This window comes from Camponotus vicinus, unplaced genomic scaffold (genome assembly GCF_025532165.1).
Source record: "Camponotus vicinus isolate PSW18456_S1 unplaced genomic scaffold, iyCamVici1.0 SCAF_12, whole genome shotgun sequence".
NCBI lineage: Eukaryota > Metazoa > Arthropoda > Insecta > Hymenoptera > Formicidae > Camponotus > Camponotus vicinus.
In genome coordinates, this window is record NW_028141948.1 from 14798915 (window position 1) to 14817322 (window position 18408).

At 31.7% G+C, this 18408-nt stretch overlaps 2 protein-coding genes and 1 long non-coding RNA gene across 12 annotated transcripts in view; 2 read left to right on the forward strand and 1 right to left on the reverse strand.

Moving 5' to 3' along the window:
• The window catches only part of LOC145962872 (longitudinals lacking protein, isoforms A/B/D/L), a 244731-nt gene that overhangs the window by 184168 nt on the left and 42155 nt on the right, over window positions 1–18408 (forward strand). Inside the window, exon 7 of one of the 7 annotated variants that reach the window (XM_083084293.1) lies at window positions 8454–8932. The exons of the other annotated variants lie outside the window; for them this stretch is intronic. Coding sequence (XP_082940419.1) covers window positions 8454–8917 — 464 coding nt within the window. The 3' untranslated portion in view covers window positions 8918–8932. Of the gene's footprint in view, window positions 1–8453; window positions 8933–18408 lie in introns of those variants that run through there. 7 annotated transcript variants of the gene reach the window in all.
• Window positions 1–18408, reverse strand: part of LOC145962877 (uncharacterized) — a 125092-nt gene that overhangs the window by 55177 nt on the left and 51507 nt on the right. The window lies entirely within an intron of this gene.
• Window positions 13908–18321, forward strand: LOC145962876 (uncharacterized). 2 transcript variants are annotated; one of them, XM_083084340.1, is made up of 2 exons: window positions 13908–14143; window positions 17568–18321. In XM_083084340.1, exons 1-2 carry the CDS (start codon window positions 14017–14019, stop codon window positions 17831–17833), a joined length of 393 nt encoding a protein of 130 aa, XP_082940466.1. In that variant the 5' UTR covers window positions 13908–14016; the 3' UTR covers window positions 17834–18321. The 2 variants fall into 2 exon arrangements, 1 of the variants encoding a protein (XP_082940466.1); XR_014436010.1 differs by lacking the exon at window positions 17568–18321 and adding an exon at window positions 16492–16838 and having other exon boundaries at window positions 14035–14143.

The following is an 18408-nucleotide window of genomic DNA, read 5'->3' on the forward strand; positions in this document are numbered from 1 at the left end:
TATGCAATAAACAATTGAAAGATTTTTTCGCCAAATAACGAGTTTATTAAGTGCTTCAATTCTTGTAAAAAGACGTATATATTTTTTTCACAAGTATTGTAATTATGCAAGCTTTTTATTATCAAATAACATTATTTTTATAACACGGAGACAACTTTTTTCGAAAAATTAAATTACTTTACGTAAAAGAAGAACGTTATCATGTGATCGATTTCGAGGAAAGAGAATTCTGATTCTCTTGTTAATCGGATTTAATGAAATGAATATAATCATTATGATTTAAAATGAACAAAGTTAAGAGATAGGGAACACGATGATTATTGTTTGAGCCGCGTATACTCTTCCTTTGTAATATTCTTGCAAGATATTCGACTAGTTTTTCTTTATCCGATATGTCTGCATAGATTTATGGCTTGCACACTTTCGCTTAGCTCTGTTCAAAATTTAGACAAAAAGATATGTAAAAAGAAAAACGATGAACGACAACGACGACGACGATGATACGAGAGAAGAAGCGTAAAACGGCGCGATCGTGTCACGTTAACGATATTTGTAATTCCGTATACATGTGCCTTCGAAAGAAACAAAACTCTTGAAACTGAAAGAGAAAGGACAGAGACGGACAGCGAAAGAGAATGAGAGATTGTGCGAGAGAAAGGAAAAGGATCTTTATAATCGTCCGAGTGATTCGTTATATCGCGGAATCCACGGCGATGATAACGAAAGCGACGCAGAGCGTCGTCCACGTGAAATCATTCGGCTGGCTACCACGATTATAGATCACAGCGAGTCACACACAGATAGGGATATATATATATTATATATACATATATATCAAGAAGTAATGATAATAAAAAGAACAAAAAGTTTCGAGAAATAAAAGGGAATCGATTATGAAATTATCGTATGAAACGCGTAGATTCGCGTGCCTGCCGTCGAATATGAAAAGCTTTGAGAAAAAAAGAAGAAAAAAGAAAAAACAAGAAGAAAAATTAAGAATTATAAGACCATAAGAGAATACGAGCGTAAGAGTAGACAAGAGAGACGAGATAAAATTTCGTAGGATTTGAAATATATATATATGTATAAGTGAAAAAATATTATATATATATACATATATGGATATATATATGGATATACACAAGAGTACATAGGTGAAGCGTCGTAAATGCTTTTTTACGAATTGGTCTTTTGTGTTACTTACACAGCTTTTAATCAAGTCTAACTCGAATCTTGCGCGTATAATAATTGGGCTTATTAATCTGTTTCTAATTAGATTATATATTGCGATTACGGCGATCGCGCCATATGAAGCGAGGAATTCCTTGCGTTTAGATATGTATGTATAATGTATTTTTTTTCTTTTTCTTTTTGGTGTCGGCTTGGGAGATTGGGAAAACTCTAACCGAAACGAGTAAACAGTTGCAAAATGATCGATTAGAGAGTATCGTGGTGGAGCTCGAGAGGAAGCAAAGCGATCGGCTATTTTAGTTTGACATTCATTTTTCTGTCTTTTGATTGAAAACACTTTATTGAATTTGTAGATCTTGACGTGATAATAGCATTATTGCTTTTAATTATTGCTTTTTTGTCACAAGAAAGAAGACACTTTACAGTACGTGAAATTATATATTGAATATAATTTTTGACATATAGATTGCCTGATTTTAATTTAAAAAATCTTGACGATGATCTTCTTAAATATAAAAGAAATAGACGAAAAAATAAATGCATCTTCTACACAAACGATAATAGAATCGCGCCAAGATCTCGACATTTGCAGTGACTCGATTTTTTTTTAACATCCGTGATTATATTCGATGGTATGTTATATTTGCAGCTAGGAACTCTCTACAACAACGTCTATCATTCTTTGATTTAAAATCAGAACGATATGTTCGATATACTGACACATGACGTTTGTCGCTCGATTTCAGGCAAAAGAATGACATTGATCGTTTCAAGTTCTTTTTAGTGCGCTCAATATATTTCGCTTTCAATTTAAATTGCTCGATCGTATAACCATTGTTAATAATCGGTCTACGAAAGAAGCCTCGATTATGTTCCACGTTATTCGCGATGATTTATGAGATGTGTGATATTTAGACGCTAAATTCTTTCCCAGGTCGATCGTTCGAGAAATACAAGAACCCCGAGAGCGATTTTAGAATAAAAATATAATTCGGCGTTATATAGTGAGAGTTAAAAGAAGATTTATTTTTTTCCTCAAAACGCGGCGCGTTTATCGTTAGAAATTTATTTAACAATGCGTTTATATGAAAAGTTATGTAGAATACTATAAGAATATCTCGTTAGGATGTAGGAATTTTCGGTTCTACAGTAATTTCTCAGACGATCGATCTCTTTTATATTTTGCACTTTTTGAGGGAGAACAAAAATTTTTGGAGGATTGATAGTGGGAGGGAGAAGGAGCAAAGCGAAGGATGAAAAGAGAGATTTTTATACATGACGAAGCATAGTACGAGACGCATAAAGTGTTAAACGCATGCCATCCAGGTATTTAGAAGATACAGCGCTCTTTATTTTCTTTTTTTTTAAATTACTACTACTAGTAAAATGAGATGGAAAAGTATATTATTCTATATTTGCAAACAGGAATAAGAAACTTTACAATTATCACGCATTCACGTTTTTCAAAATATGCGAATGGATGCTGGCTTATGTTGTGAAATGGGCGCGAATGGATATCCCGGTGAGAGCTTGTGATGAACGAGAATTTTTAACCCTTAGAACGGCAGACCCTTCTCAACAAAATCCTCAGCTGCACATTGAGGTCCATGACCTCAAAATTTGCATATACACATTTCTGTCAATTATATAGTCAGCATCGAATAAAATTTTAATGAAGGATTTTTTGCAGATTTTATTTTTACCAGAAATAAAGCAGGCTTTATTCTGGAAATTATTAATAATTATATATATTTATAAATTCTATATATATACAAATAGATAATAAAATATATCGTTTGGTTAATTCTGAGCAAATAAATCGAATTTTCGTTAAAGAAAAATTCAGTTTAAATTTATGCGAAATAATTCTGCTATTAAAATTTTATTCGCAAATGAGATTAATTTTACATACCCTTCTTTCATTGATATGGAGAAGAGTCATCTCTCTCTTCTCTACATATTATTATAGTATATATCTTAAATCTATAGTCTTATTCATAAAAAAACCGTACACAACAACGAACGATTGCATGAAATAGTACAGCAATCTATTAAACCCAGTGTGTCGTTCTAGGGTTAAATCAAGCGTGCACATTATTTTGATATATAAATATAGAGACGATCGTATTATAGCTTTATCGTATTTTCGGCCGTACTACTTTTGGAGAGTCTATTGTTACGTTTAGCGCGAAAGCGAATGATATTGGATAAGTGAGAGATATATAGAAAGAGATATATAAGAAGATAAGAAAAAAACGAAAGAAGAAAATTAACAAATGATAAGATTCTCTATTCAAAAAGTTTATATATATAATAGATATGTACATTACATATATATCGAAAAAAGAATGTGTAGAGTGGATTTACTGAGTGTACGAAAAGCGAGCTGTTTAGTTCCCACGTGATGTACAAATATGTTTTTTAAATTTTCTAAGAAATCAAGCTTTTAGATAAAGACTTACATCGAATATTCCTCATATAATATTTTACGCTATCAATCATGTAAGTTGTAATTCTGAAACAGACTATATAGTTATTGTTGGATAATATTATCACAAATACACCAATTGGGAACTCACGTCGCTCGAATGTGGAATTATCGATGAGAAATCAAAGGCGAATTTCGTGGCCCTGTGATCCAGAATCGACGTTCTTCAACGATCGGGATTGGCACTTAGATCTTAAGGCGATTGTATAGATAAAAGGAAATTTATTTATGTAAAAGAAAATTTATTTATGTGAACAACAGCATGTCTTTGAGAGCATGCGTGGGCGCGTAATGCCGGACAACGCGCGTGACACCTGTAATAAATAGCTTGCCGTTTCTGCGTGACGGAAAATCGATAAAAAGAGCTTTCGTTTTTATTATACGTTTTTATTCTGTCAATCATATAGTTTTATTATCAGCCACTGGATATCCCTCGCGGAAGAACGATCAAATTCGCAGGATTCGAAGACCGGATAAAAAAGACAAAATTCTTTATTTTTTCGAGTGTACATCATCGCATTGCGATTTGTTTCGATCTAGTCAAAATTAATAAATTAATATTAACGCGGCAAAGTAACAATGATAAAAGAATTTCGGAACCAAGATACTTTTATCATTTTATCAGCTATGCACGTACAAATATACACGTCTTTGATCGTTTTTTGATCAACTGATAAAGACGCTAAATATCGACGAAAAATAAAAATTATCCGGTCTTCGCGAAAAATATAAATATTAAATGACAGATTGTATAAAACGCTTTAATCTTTTTCGGTTATTTTGTGATGATTCATCTTCACAGGGCAACTAATTCGCTGTACATTAAAAGAAGATTGCGTTGCAATTAAATTATTAATTGGCCTGAGGGTGTGTTATGTCTACAGTGTATGTGAGGAAGAAAGAAAGAGAGAGAGTTGTATGAATGAGAGGGAAACATGCAGGGGCAACGATGATGGAAGATGAACGACGCGAAAAAGATTGTGGCTATAGTTCGACCACTCATCGCAAAACCCCCATAAGCGATTTTTCGACATTTCACAAGAAAATAAAAAGAGAGAAGAAAATAAATAATCGCAGGAAATCAAGCGAGCAACTATAAGAAATGGCGAAATAACAGCAAATAGCGCGTACGAGGGAGAGACGAGAAAGTCGAGACAAGTAGATTTTGAACCGAGAGAGCCTTGCGTTAAGTGCCTTCAAGTATGACTTAGATTTTAGGCTATAGAAGAAACACAAAAGAGGCGCTGGGCGCGTCCAGCTGTGAACGGATTTTTATGGTATTCAGCCGGGTGTCGCCAATTCGTATGTGCAAGATTCCGGCACGCCAAGCTATTCGTCATATATTTCCGAAAAAAAAAAAATAATAATAATCTTCGATTTTTTATTTTTTACTTTTTAAATTATTTTAATTATTATGATTTATAATTTAAATGAACAAACGTGCTACATAACATATATATATAATTTTTTTTTGTTATAACAGTTATTAAGTACATGTTCCTGGGTTTATCATTCTTTCCATAAATGTAAAAAATGACATTTTGAAATAAAAATTTATTCCAAGAACAAGACATACACTTTTTGAGAAAGGAAAGTACAACAGCTGAGAATTTTTGCGACGAGTAGCTCCATCGGCCGAAATCTTTGGTGGCACCCCGCGTACACTTCGAGAAGAGACCAGTGATATTTTTTTAGAAATTATTTATTTACGCCGAAGCAGACGGACTTCAATCTCAAACCACTCACCTTTATACTGCCAATATATCCGCTAGAACGTATTTACAACCTTCGTTGTTGGTCCATATTATAATTGCCCTTTGCGTGACATTTTTCTTCCCTCATCGACAGCGACACACAATAACCGCAATATATGTGATCTTTTGCGCATACTATTTTATACATCAATTCCGTATTTATATTCCTATGTAGATCATACGTACGTTATTTCTCGTACTTCATATTCGCATTTCTATTTTTTTGTCTTTGTTATTTTCTGGGAGACACGAGTATGCAACACTTTCCTCCGGTTCCTTTACATTTCGATCTTTTTTTCGTTCGATTTTAATTAACAGTACAATTATCTATAATAAATAATAGTAAAGTTTATGAATCTCTCGCGCCACGAGCGCGCGAGTAGAGCGTCGAGTGCGAGACGTCGCTTCGATCTGCGTCCGAAAATTTCTTATTTTCGCTTCGATTTAATTCGAACGACGATCATTAATGCCCACAATATCTATTATATGTAATACACACTACATTATATACACAGATAGTATCACAAACGCCGTTATTTTATAAGATACTCGATGGACGTCTCGCACTCGACTTTAAGTACGATATACTCTTAGTACAAGCACAGTACTCGACTGTACAGAAATAAATAGAATGAAAGAGTGAGAAAGAAAGAGAGAGAGAAAGAGAGAGCGAATGAGCAAGAATGTGAGCGAGAGAAAGATAATAAGAGAGATAGAGAAGAGAACACGTAAAAATAAAAAAACACAACTATAATTTCCGCTCAGCGCCTCGAATGCAAAACATACTACTTGTAATCGTAACTTCTTTGTCGCCATGTATTTGCCAACGAACGATGATTTATTAATTATTATTTTTCTTTTTGCTTTCATTTTATATTAATATTATTTAGAGAGCAACAATTATTAACGACTACGCTATGATAATGATAATCTTTCTAGATACTTTTTTGCTTGTTTCCTTACGACAAATCCACAGCGAAATACACATATAAAATACGTACACCTGTATACACTTAAGAACACACACACGTTATACAAAGATCGTTCATTCGCGGTGAGACAACGTGATTTAGCAGAGCGCAAACTTCATCGTCGCGTCGCCGTTTATTGGCGTTCATTTTTGTATCACGTAAGAAGAGTCGTTTGTTTAAGGAGAACTCTCACAGGGAACGCTTGGTCGGTCTCGAACTCGCGTCGAAACTCGTATCTCTCGATCGCATGAATTGTAAAGAAATCAAAAAAATCCATAGAGGCGCGAAGAGAGACTCGCGAGATCTCCCGCGTTGATCGCGACAGACTGAACGTTCAAATTCTATTTTTCTATCACCGTGCTTCCTTTCCGTTGATTTTTTCTGTCTACGCATATCATTTTTTTGGACCTTTCGAACATTCCAAAACGCTTGTTTCCCTCTTTTTTTTGTCAATTTGTAGAGCGCCTTGTATTCGATTTAGAGCAAAATAAAGTCTAGAAAGGCAATACTTTGCCGCGTTTTTTTCAATCCCCGAAATTCTTGTCTCTTTCTTCGTTAGATTGAGATATGGTGATCTTATCCGTAGGAAAATTAAAATTCTGAGAAAAAACAAAAAGAGATTTTATGTCAAGTAACATTCGAAGCAATTTTGGCAACATTTTTATAATCAGTATTTAATTTTTTTATAATTTTTATAATCAGTAATATCAGATAATTTTTATAATCAGTAATATATATATACTTTCGAGCATATTTGTTATTAATAGATTGCTCAGTAATCGAGACAAAAAACGCGTAGCTTATTTAAGTTTAATATTGTTTATGGTTTTTTTATAAATTTTGATTTAAAAAAAAATTAGAGAATTTTTCTCATTTATAATTCACAAACGATAGTTCTGTTAAAATTTATGTTTTTTAATCTCTTTAATTTGGGGAAAAAACGTTACCGCAGAACAATTTATAAATATTTAAAACTACAATTTAAAACTACATGTCAAGAGAATAATTTCTAAAATTTTAATATTTTACGTCAAAATGTAAAATATATATGAATTTAAAATATCCAAAATAAATAATGATTAAAATACTTTTGCAGGATATCTACGAGGAGATAGAATTCAAACTTTTCTAGAGACATGATTCGAATCTTTATGGAAATCATTCAATTATCATTTCCGTATACTGACTAGTTTTATTTTTCACAGGTGCAGCCAACGATGGAAGTTTCTGTATGGATTATCAAGAATACTCATGAAATCTCATCATTATTTGGATGTAATGGACCGACAAGATATAAGAAGCATTATAGCATGTAATTCGAAGAAATACTTAGAGAAATAAAAAGTTAAAAATTGAGATGCATATATTAATCTCCTATCTTTCACATTATATGTCATTGAAAACTGTCATAATTAATTTTGAATTACAGATGACAAATACGATGTCAAAGAAAACCGGCGAGGCGGCTTGTACTGAAAATATATTTCGATCTGTCATTAATCTAGATGTCTTCAATTTGTTACAGTGTGATAAGATAACAGATATTCAGCTTTGTATCTTAATAAAAGAGAATGTTTTAGAATCATGTAATATTCAAGAAAATAATTCGAATAAATTTGCTGATTCTAAAATCTTCTTTCTCCCTGCGATATAAAATGTTTCTCTGCGTCAAAGCTGATCTCATTTTAAGATGCGTTACTTTTCAACGGATTCACAAACGACCGCGACATATCGATTCACACTTCATACACGTTCGACAAGGGATTTTCTCGCTTAGAGATCTGCGAGAAGGTCCCCAGCCTCCCTTCTAACGAGTAGATAATCATCACCACCGAGGATCATGTCTATTCCTCGATCCCACCCCTGACGTCACATGCTCGTTGTTGCTAAAGCTTGAGATCCTGAATGTCTTTTTTTGTTGGCATGGCCCGCGCCGTTGTAAAGAGTACAATAATACACGCGTGGCCCCCCGAAAATCGCGGGGGAACGCGCGCGTACAGCCCGCAATACTAATCGTGCCCTCGGCCCGTCTGCTTGTGTCTTTTACAGGTTTCTTCGCCGGCCTCGGCTGGAGCGGTGACGGCTCGCGTCGCGCCTCGAGGAGTGCGAACGCCGCGGCGACGTCGTCGTCGTCGTCGTCGGCAGCGACGAGCGAAGTGCCGGCTCCGCTGACGCCGCAGCGTCGTCCTCGCCTTCATTGTCCGTCGCGACACTCGGCCAGCCGTAACAACAATCACCCGGGCATCAGCGGGGGTGGCTTGACGCACCACGATCGTCGTCACAATTGCTCGAGATGCGGCAAGAGCTACAAGAACGCGTACATCTTGAAGCGACACATGCTGTACGAATGCGGCAAGGCACCGTCCTTCAGCTGTCCGCACTGCGCCTTCAGCTCCAAGTATGAGCGCAATCTTAAGGCTCATATCAATCATCGACACGTCGATTTGCAGCCGGCATTGCCCGGCATCGCCGTCGGCCAGCGGGAGACGCGTCATCAGCACGGCAGGGAGTGACTCGCCGTGATTTGCGAGGTGGCGACGTAAGAATAGGAGCGATCATTTTCAATAGAATCTTGCGACTTTTATGATTCGAATCAGGTACGTCCTGAGAACGTACATGTCGAATCAGAGTGCCAATTTTACGTCAAATTTAGTCGGAGACTGTCGTTCTAAATATTCGCAAGATGATTTGAGAGGTATGTGATATTTAGGTATGTGACGCGAAGAGGGATACATTTCTTATGTGAATATTTAAACAATACATCGCTTTAAATTATCAATGTCTGATAAGTTCTCAGAATGGTCGGGTTTTGGTTACACTGTGGACATAGAAAGGTGCTACAAAATAATGTTTTGATGAACCCTCAAAAAGACTTTCAAAAAAGAAAAAAAAACAGAGAAACAATATCTTTTTTTTATTTGAAGATTTTTATTTTTTCTATACTCAGTTGTGCAACAGACAAAGAATGTGGAATTTCATCTCATTGCTAAAATAATCATGAAAACGTCTTAATTTAATCCGACCATTGATTTTTTTTTACAATCAAAACAAGTGCCAAAAATTAGTTTAGTTGTTTTTTTAAATTCTTTATTTTCCGTTTTATTTTAGCCTGATTTTTTTTATTGTTCATAATATAGAGATCTCACTCTGTATAACAAGTAAGGAAAGACGGATATTTGAGAAACATATACCAAAGATGCGTTTTTGTCTGGCACTGAAACATTAGCGATGTGCATTACATAAGACAATATGTATATTTTAGCCGCTAAATACTAAAAGTTTAAAAATTAAATTAATAAATTTTTTTCGTTTAACATTTATTTTTCGGAGTAAGATTACGGCAATGCTTATTTGCCACTTGTACGATATTAAAACGAAGAGAGGATAGGAAACTGAGCGTTTTATCTAAGAAAACAATAAAGTAAATGTTAAAAAAAAAAGAACATTAGTGATCCGCCATATCATGGCGCGAAGCTAGCACTCTTGTTGGATCCCGTTTAACAATATATAAATGGATAAAAAATCAAATAAAAACATTGTTGAATATATTTCAGACTTGTAGAAGTTACCAAAAAGGTGTAAAAAGATCGCGCTATTCCATCTGTCGATTTCGAATCATCGTGTACGATTTATTGTTGAATATCTTGCCGAGTATCACAAAACGGGTATTTTTCATTTTTCGAGCGTTTCTTGTTGTGTGCGCTTTCTACTTTCTTCAAAATATACGAAAGCAGCGACTAAGAGATACCTTACTAAGAAAAAATAGAGAAGACACTTTTTTGGGACGTCTCCGAGTCGTTTGCAGATACTGCTAAATATTGCCCAATTATTTTTATACTAATTATAAGTGATACGAGTATCGTTCTAGTAGATCTGAATGATGTAGGAGACTCCACCTTGATCGTTTGTCATAAGAAGGTCGAAATTTTCAGCGCAACGAAATATCCCCGACACACGTAGATTACAGATAGATCTTAGCTATCTAGTGCAGCCTAGCTTAAAAAGGACTGTTTGCCAAATCTAGTCAGATCAGTCTGCGTTTTTTCAATATTTTTAAACAAAGCAATCTCGATGATTTACGGATGACGAAGAGAGATCTTGACGCTACCCCAACAGTTATAAATCCATATAATCATTATATCTTAAACACAGTGTTATTCTTTAATTTAATTAATTTTTGTACACGCAGGCATACATAATGGCAATTTTTGTAGCTTAATCTTAAAATTTTAGATGATATTATTTAAAACATAATTTCGATTTTTTGGGGATAAAAATTTCTGTCACAATATGAAATATAAATACAGTAAAAAAGATAGGAAAAGTTATAAAACACGCTGCAATCCATAATTAAAGAAAAAAAAAGTTTTATTGTGACATTTTTTTCCACGTTATTTTATAACATAAAGATATTCGTTATCATTTGGAACAAAGTTAAACTAATCCTCGTCTATCGTAAAGTTATATGTAGATTGCGAAAAATATATAGATGCATCAAACAAATCTTCTTGCAGTGCAAAGATATAATCGTTGTCGATTTGACGTTTGATAACATAGGGACGAAGCTGATACTATATGTAATACGTAGGAGATTAATGGACTTGTTCACGTCTTTCGATCTGAATTAAAGTCTTGTCTAGTCTAGAGAAGGGCCTAAACAGGTCGCAAACTATTCTACATTATTAGATAGATTCAAGATAGAGAATATATTTAAATCAAAAGGTATATATTATATATATGTATTATGTATATCACACATATATATATTATACGTATATGACGTAATAGCGATAATTTGCAATGATAGGCAGTGATCAGGCAAAAATTACTGTAACGGTCAATTATTTTCGAAAATAGTGGTTCTATAGGAAAATGTTTCAGACAAAAATTGTTTGACTCGAAGGGGGACATAAAATAGTGTCATTGGTTTAATTTTGAATGAACGTGCCAAAGTCACGAAGGTAATCTTCAATTTCTTAAGTGGTAAGCCTTAAGTATTTAAAAAATGTAAGGTGACCTTGTCCTGACCTTGATGATGCCACCTAAAGTCAAAGCAATGACATCGTCTTATGTCTCCCTTCGAATCAAACAACTTTTGTCTGAAACATTTTCCCATAGGACCACCATTTTCGAAAATAATTGATCGTTACGGAATTATTTGCCATCGCTGTATATTATGACATATTATGAATTATAGATTATATACTGCAATTTAAAAGGAAAGGTACCCTTTCATGCTTGGTCGGGACAAATAATCCATCAAACTCATTTCTACTCCATTTCAACGAAAGATTAAAAATATCATATATATATTTCCGCTAACATAAATAACATATTACAATTAATTACAATTAAATATGTGTTCGGTTTTATACAATAAAATATTTTGCATGGGCACATGTCATATATTGATCGTAAGTGATTTTGTATACATATAATCAATTATTAATTAAATTCTTTCGATTTTCCTCATATATAATAAAATAAAATTTGTTTTCTATAAATTTTTTTTCTATAAATTAATTAAAGTCATATCACGGATAAAATAATTCTTTTCTTAATAAATGGAAACAGAATGGAAATTCGACAAATGTTTAAAGATAAAGACTTTTGTTTTTTTTTCTTTCATTGAAATGAATACAAATACTATTTTACGTGCCATGACAATGAAGATTATCAATGTTAGCTCTCTATTTCATTAAGTTCCGCATGTATTATTTTTAACCAATAATAAAAATATTAGTCGAAAGAATTACGATCGATATAGAAAATGAGATACTGCAAGTATCGTTTCAGATATTATGGTAAAGAAACAATATTTACGAGATGTGTAATTTATCTCGCGTGTGTCTGATATACGAGCTTCCTTCGAGATCCAACGAATTCGAGAAACTACTCGATCAAGGACCAAAGAATCGACGAATAACTGTCGTAATCCTAGTCAAGTCCACCGAACAGCCTTGTCCCGACAAAGCACAAAGTGAACATTATAGGATAACTGTAGAAATGTTGAAGAAAAAGATCTCGTATTTATTCTATAAATCTAGAAGGATCTTTGAATGTTATACTTTCTCTTTTTCTCTCTCTTTCTCTCTGTCTCTTATCATATCTATCTTCTCGTGTTATCTCTTTTCTCTTCAGCCTAGAAATTTGTAGTCTCGAATTAAGCTCTCCTAGACATCTTGAAAAAGCTCTCTAATAATCCCGATTTAGATCTAAACATCGTTTAACGATTGATATGTATCTAAACGGTCGCATCAATCTGTATCTATTGAGTACTGTCTCTGTAAACTAAACTCGCTTGAATGTCCGATATTTTATGATCATGATTGTCCGATCGGTATTTTTAAGTCAACATCAAGTCATCGTTTATATCTCAAACTGATACGAAATAATTAAAAGCGCGATGGAAGGTTTGATGAGCAGTAATAAATATTGCAAGTTTTTCACGCGAAATATCGATCGGGTCTGCTCGTGAAAACGGACGCGATTGCGAACCTCTCAGCTTCGACGTGCTCTCCTCGAAAATTTCGAAAGGATCTCGATCTCACATCCGTGCGATCTTGCGTTTCCGCTGACTCGTATCGTCTTGTATTTTCTCTCTCCTTCTTTATGAAAATCAAATTACTGGTAAGGAGATTCTCATGTGTCGTCCAAATCGACTCTATGTGCCTAAAAATGTGATCAAAACAAGCTGTTGTAAAATGCGACACGTTCGCGCATCGCATTTAATGTCTAGTTTCTTGTTGTTTAACAGGGATTCATCGATCCTGATGCATTGTCATCTTCTTCCGTTTTCGGTGAAGACAAGCGATATATTGATTATGACATTCGGCATGATAATTTAGGAGTAAATAGCAAATCATAGGATCTATGTTTCAGCAATAATCAAAAAACTGTAATAAATTTTTTATCACGTATAATATCGCAAAGTTATTATATATTTGACATCTTTTTTAGAGTTCACGGAGTACTTCCATTATCATTACAGATAAATCTTTATAATTGATATAGGACGAACAAATTTATTATTTTGTGAGAAAATATATGAATATTTATATGATATAAATATGAGGGATAAATAATAATTTTGTTATGATACAAAAATGCATTAAAAACGTATGAAAAACAATATTACTTATTATTATTGATAAAAAAATGCAATATAGCGAAATTAAATACTATAAAAATTTTTAAATTAATATAAAAGGAAATCAAGCCTACGAAATTTTATACATATTATGAAAATAATATATAAATTCATCGACAACAACTTTATTAACTAGTGTTTTCTTTTCTTTTCAAAATAGATAAATTTTTCATTTTTATTACAATTTACGCTTTACAAAATACTTTTAACAGAAAAGTGTAAGCGAATAATTACGGAGATAAACAATTGTGCATTTAACCGTTGTAATTTTTTTCATATCTGTATGTACGCAGAATTCAACCGACGTATATATATATATATATATATAATATATATATATATATATATATATATATATATATATATATATATACAGTATTTCATAGTATAATGTCGACGTCGTACGAAACGTGAAAGCGAACGGAATGTGTCTTCCAAGTTTTCCATGTTATCAAAGCAGGGATGAGTCGAAGTACAGCACGAGGGGAAAGAAAATTTTGTTTTCCACGTTTAAATGATGCGAAACAGAAATATGTACAGAACGAAAAGACTGAAGATAAAAACAGAAGGAAGTTGCGCGAAGTGAGAGGTATACATTTGTTATTATATAATACGTAAACGATAATGAAACATATGTGCGACTATCTCAACAGATGCAAGTGATAACATTGCACTTCTTTTTTGTACGGCGACGAGAAATTTGGAGTTAATTTCTAACCATTGATACATTCTGATTATTTTCATTTATATGTACTAATCCCTGATAATTTAAGAATCATGCTGTCAATCTATTATTCAAGTCTCTCTCTATTATTCTAGTTTATTTATATTTATATATAATATATTTAATAAAATATATTATTATGCAAGTCTTCAAATTTAATTATTTCTAAATAAAATACGATAGCGAGATAACATCATAAATTTAACAGACACAGTGATTTATAATAATGTGAATTATTGCGATTAGTAATATTTTTTGTCGCCGTGCAAAGTGTAATGTTCGTAAACGGAGAACAAACTGTAATTAATCCACGCGATATTCGCGTTGATTTTGCGATTTTTGTGCCAATATAAATGAGGCCAGCTAATATGCAATACTCGAGTCATCGTGCAAGCCGACGAATGGCTGTACACGAGATGCCTATAGAGTTATTTTGAAGTCACCTTATATATAAATATATAAGAAGATAAAAAAGTAAAAAATATATATATACAAAGAGAGATGAAAAACACAAAGATTCTATATATATTATATATATATATATACACACACACACACACACACACACACACACACACACATATATATATATATATATATATATATATATATATATATATATATATATATAAATACATATACGTAGGAACACATATATACACACAAACTATATATGTAAATATGCATTATAATACATACATATATACGTGTATGATTTACGAACACGTGAATGAAACAAGTTTAAAGGGGCGAAAGCCAAAGAAATACCTCTAGCTATTAAGATGATCGATGATAATAATTAGTACGTAAGCGTTTTGGCTCCTTTCTCGTGTTTTGTGGTGTGGGAGCTCTTCCGAATATATAATTGTAAGAATAGAGGATAAAAAAGAATATATAACGGGAATTTCTTGTAATCTCACGCATAGTGACTTTTTTACAAACGCAGTATTTGATATGAAAATGATTGATTTCAATGCATTGCGAAATGTTTATAATTTGTTGCATATTATAATTTTTTTCAAATCTATTTCATTATATCCTTTACATATTTATTTTAAAATAAATAATTTTTACGAACTTTCTTTTTTTATTTAAAAAATATATAATATAAATAACGCGTGTATTGCACGGAATCCCTGTTAGAAAGAATGGCGATATAATACTGAATAAACGGCCCAGAAAATAATGCGTAATATTACTCATTAATGTAATACGTGCGAGATGTATCTACAATTTAAATAACGATCCTGTTAAATCAAGGGATCAACAACGATTTACATTATCCCAATTTATATTTGCTTAAGTACTTATTTATATTTTGTGCTATCTCTAAATGTTTTAATTGTTCAATTATGATTTTATTTAATTGTTTATGGGCATCAAACTGATCCGCAAATGTTAAACTATATGTATATAACATATGACAACGTGTTACATATGATATTCTTTTTGATTTATGATTTTTGTGCGTATTTTAAATATATTATAATTGTGAGTGTATCACAGATAACCGTTGTGTTAATGAGGATACTCGACAAATAATAAAGAAGTAAATTTAATTATTCAAATATAAATAAATTTTATTTTACATATGTCCATGTGATATTTTAAATTTTCTTAACATTAATTTGCCTTGATTGTAGAATTTGAACGATATTGTTTTTTATATGCTTAACGTACGATGTATAAACTGGAGACATATATAGATAAATATAATTATATCTTTCTTTATAGATAAAAATTCTGAATAAAATTTCAACTTTAAATTCCGTTCTTTTAGAAAGATTTGGAGATTTCATATTTATTGAGAACGGAATGTTTGGTAGTATAAAAAATTTAGTGTATCGGTAATATTTAAGCATCGTAAACTTACATTTTTGTATAATTATTTTACATGTAATGTGTGATTAATATATGAACATTTAACATATTATATGTGATCAATATCATATGAGTCTCTCAGAAACCACATTAATAAATTGTATTTTTTCTAAAATTAAGAAATGTAGAAAAAATACAATTGATTAGTCTGGCTTTTGAGAAATTTGATATATATTATCAGTGTATCAGTAAATCAGATATCTTTATATGTTAAATATCTTTTAATAAAATTATTTATTTATAAAAACATTTATTATATAACACATATTAATTGATTTGCATTCTGGTTGCCCATTGTCATTATATTGACATACATTTGCATTTTTTTGCAGATCAATGGATATGTACCTGTGGATGACGTTTCAAGAATTTTTTTCTATAATCTGTCATCAACGAAATAAATGTGGAATAAAGTACTATTGTTTTTTCACATCTGTAAAATTAGTTCATGGTTATACCATAAAAAAGCATATATGGTGATAGCAGAGCAACGCTTACGATTAGCAGTATTTGCTAATTATAAAATGCTTATTAAAATGTTTAAGCAAAAATTATTTTTTGTTTCTAATTTTTTACTGCAACAAATATGAGCTATAGCATTTACAAAAGTAAAAATATTTTTCGTATACTTCGTAATTTTTTGAATTCATTTTTAAAAAGATATTTGATTAATTATATTTTAAAAATTAATTAGAACTGAAAATTCTAATAGGGAAATATTAAGATTTACGATTTCAAGCGATAAGTTTCCAAGCGATTTAAATTAAGACTTCATAAAATTTTAATTGATTGAAGAAACATAAGTTTATTTCTTCAATAGCTTTATATTAATATATCTCATATTTATATATTATTTTAGATTTGAAATATGATATTTACGTTATTTTATCTATACTATTGTCGAAATGTCGACAATAGAAATACAATCTACATTTTTGGAGAAAAATAATAAATTACAAATAAAAAATACTCATGTTTTAAATGTGATTATTTTTTATCATAATATTCATTTATATTTTGACACATCTTTTAGAATAAAAATGATTAAATTACATGATTATTTTGCGACTCAGCAATGATATTTGATTGTAAAAATTGAATGTCTAATATTCATTTTTAATAAAAATATTTCTGTTAGATATAAATTATGCACAGATAATACAGCGACAAGATATTTATGTGTATATGTATGTTTCGAATAAAGATATTTATGTACAGGTTGCGATCAATTTCGTCAATTATAAAATTTTTTATCATTATAATAATTTTTCTACAATGCGACAACTTATGCGATTCAGTGCATCAATTTTTTAGGAGTAATCTTCGAATAATAGATCTCAATATTATTCCACGTATCTAAAATTTATCTAACAGTTATTCTCACGTGTATGGACTTGTTTGATTGTAGACCGCCAACGTTATCGTCATCATCACGATCATCAGTACCATCATCAGGACAAACCCTTCACTTGCAACCGCTGCGGCAGAAAGTACAAATGGAAGACGTCTCTGCATTGCCATCAAAGGGATGAATGCGGCAAGGAGCCGCAGTATAAATGTTACTATTGCAATTACAAGACTAAAATAAGATCGAATTGGATTCGCCATGAGAAAACTCATACAAATCCCGGACGCGGACGTAAACAAGCGTTTGGAGTCATAGCTACGCTTTGAAGACTTACGAAATATCATGACAAATGGGTCCAGTTTTATAATTCTTGAATCCTTTGTCCTAATCTCGTTCGAAACAAAATCTATGTGTTTCCATTGTAGCAATTTGAAGAACAACAACGATGCATATGAAGAATTAATCATTTGCGATAGATTTTCATTAATTATGTGAACAATTAGACAATATTTCAAGTATATGCTATTGAAATAGCTTTAGAAAAAATTAGTTAAATGACAACAGATACATTTTTCTGGTTTCATGTAAATTTCATTTGATTAAAAAATAACAAAAAATGATTACTTATTGTAAAATCTTGTATAACATACACATGCAATATATGTGTCTTGCTTATGGCATGAGTTATCATCAGTTTTAATATATGAACATTTGCCAGTAAAGAATTTAAAAACAAGTAGATATTTTTAAATTTTTGGGTATTTTCTTCATAATATTTATATGTTAAAAAATCTAATATCTATCTTGCTTAAGTGCAAAATATTATTCTGCATTTTATTTTAGACTTTTCGTCAAGAAATTGTAATTAAAAACATGATTTTTTAAATTTTATTTATTTTTA

What these genes read in the sequence shown, in the direction of transcription:
- LOC145962876 (XM_083084340.1), top strand. Translation starts at nt 14,017, where the DNA reads ATGAGTCGAAGTACAGCACGAGGGGAAAGAAAATTTTGTTTTCCACGT. An exon ending in GAAGTTGCGCGAAGTGAGAG is followed by an intron (nt 14,144 to 17,567) that starts GTATACATTTGT and finishes GTTTGATTGTAG; the next exon opens with ACCGCCAACGTTATCGTCAT.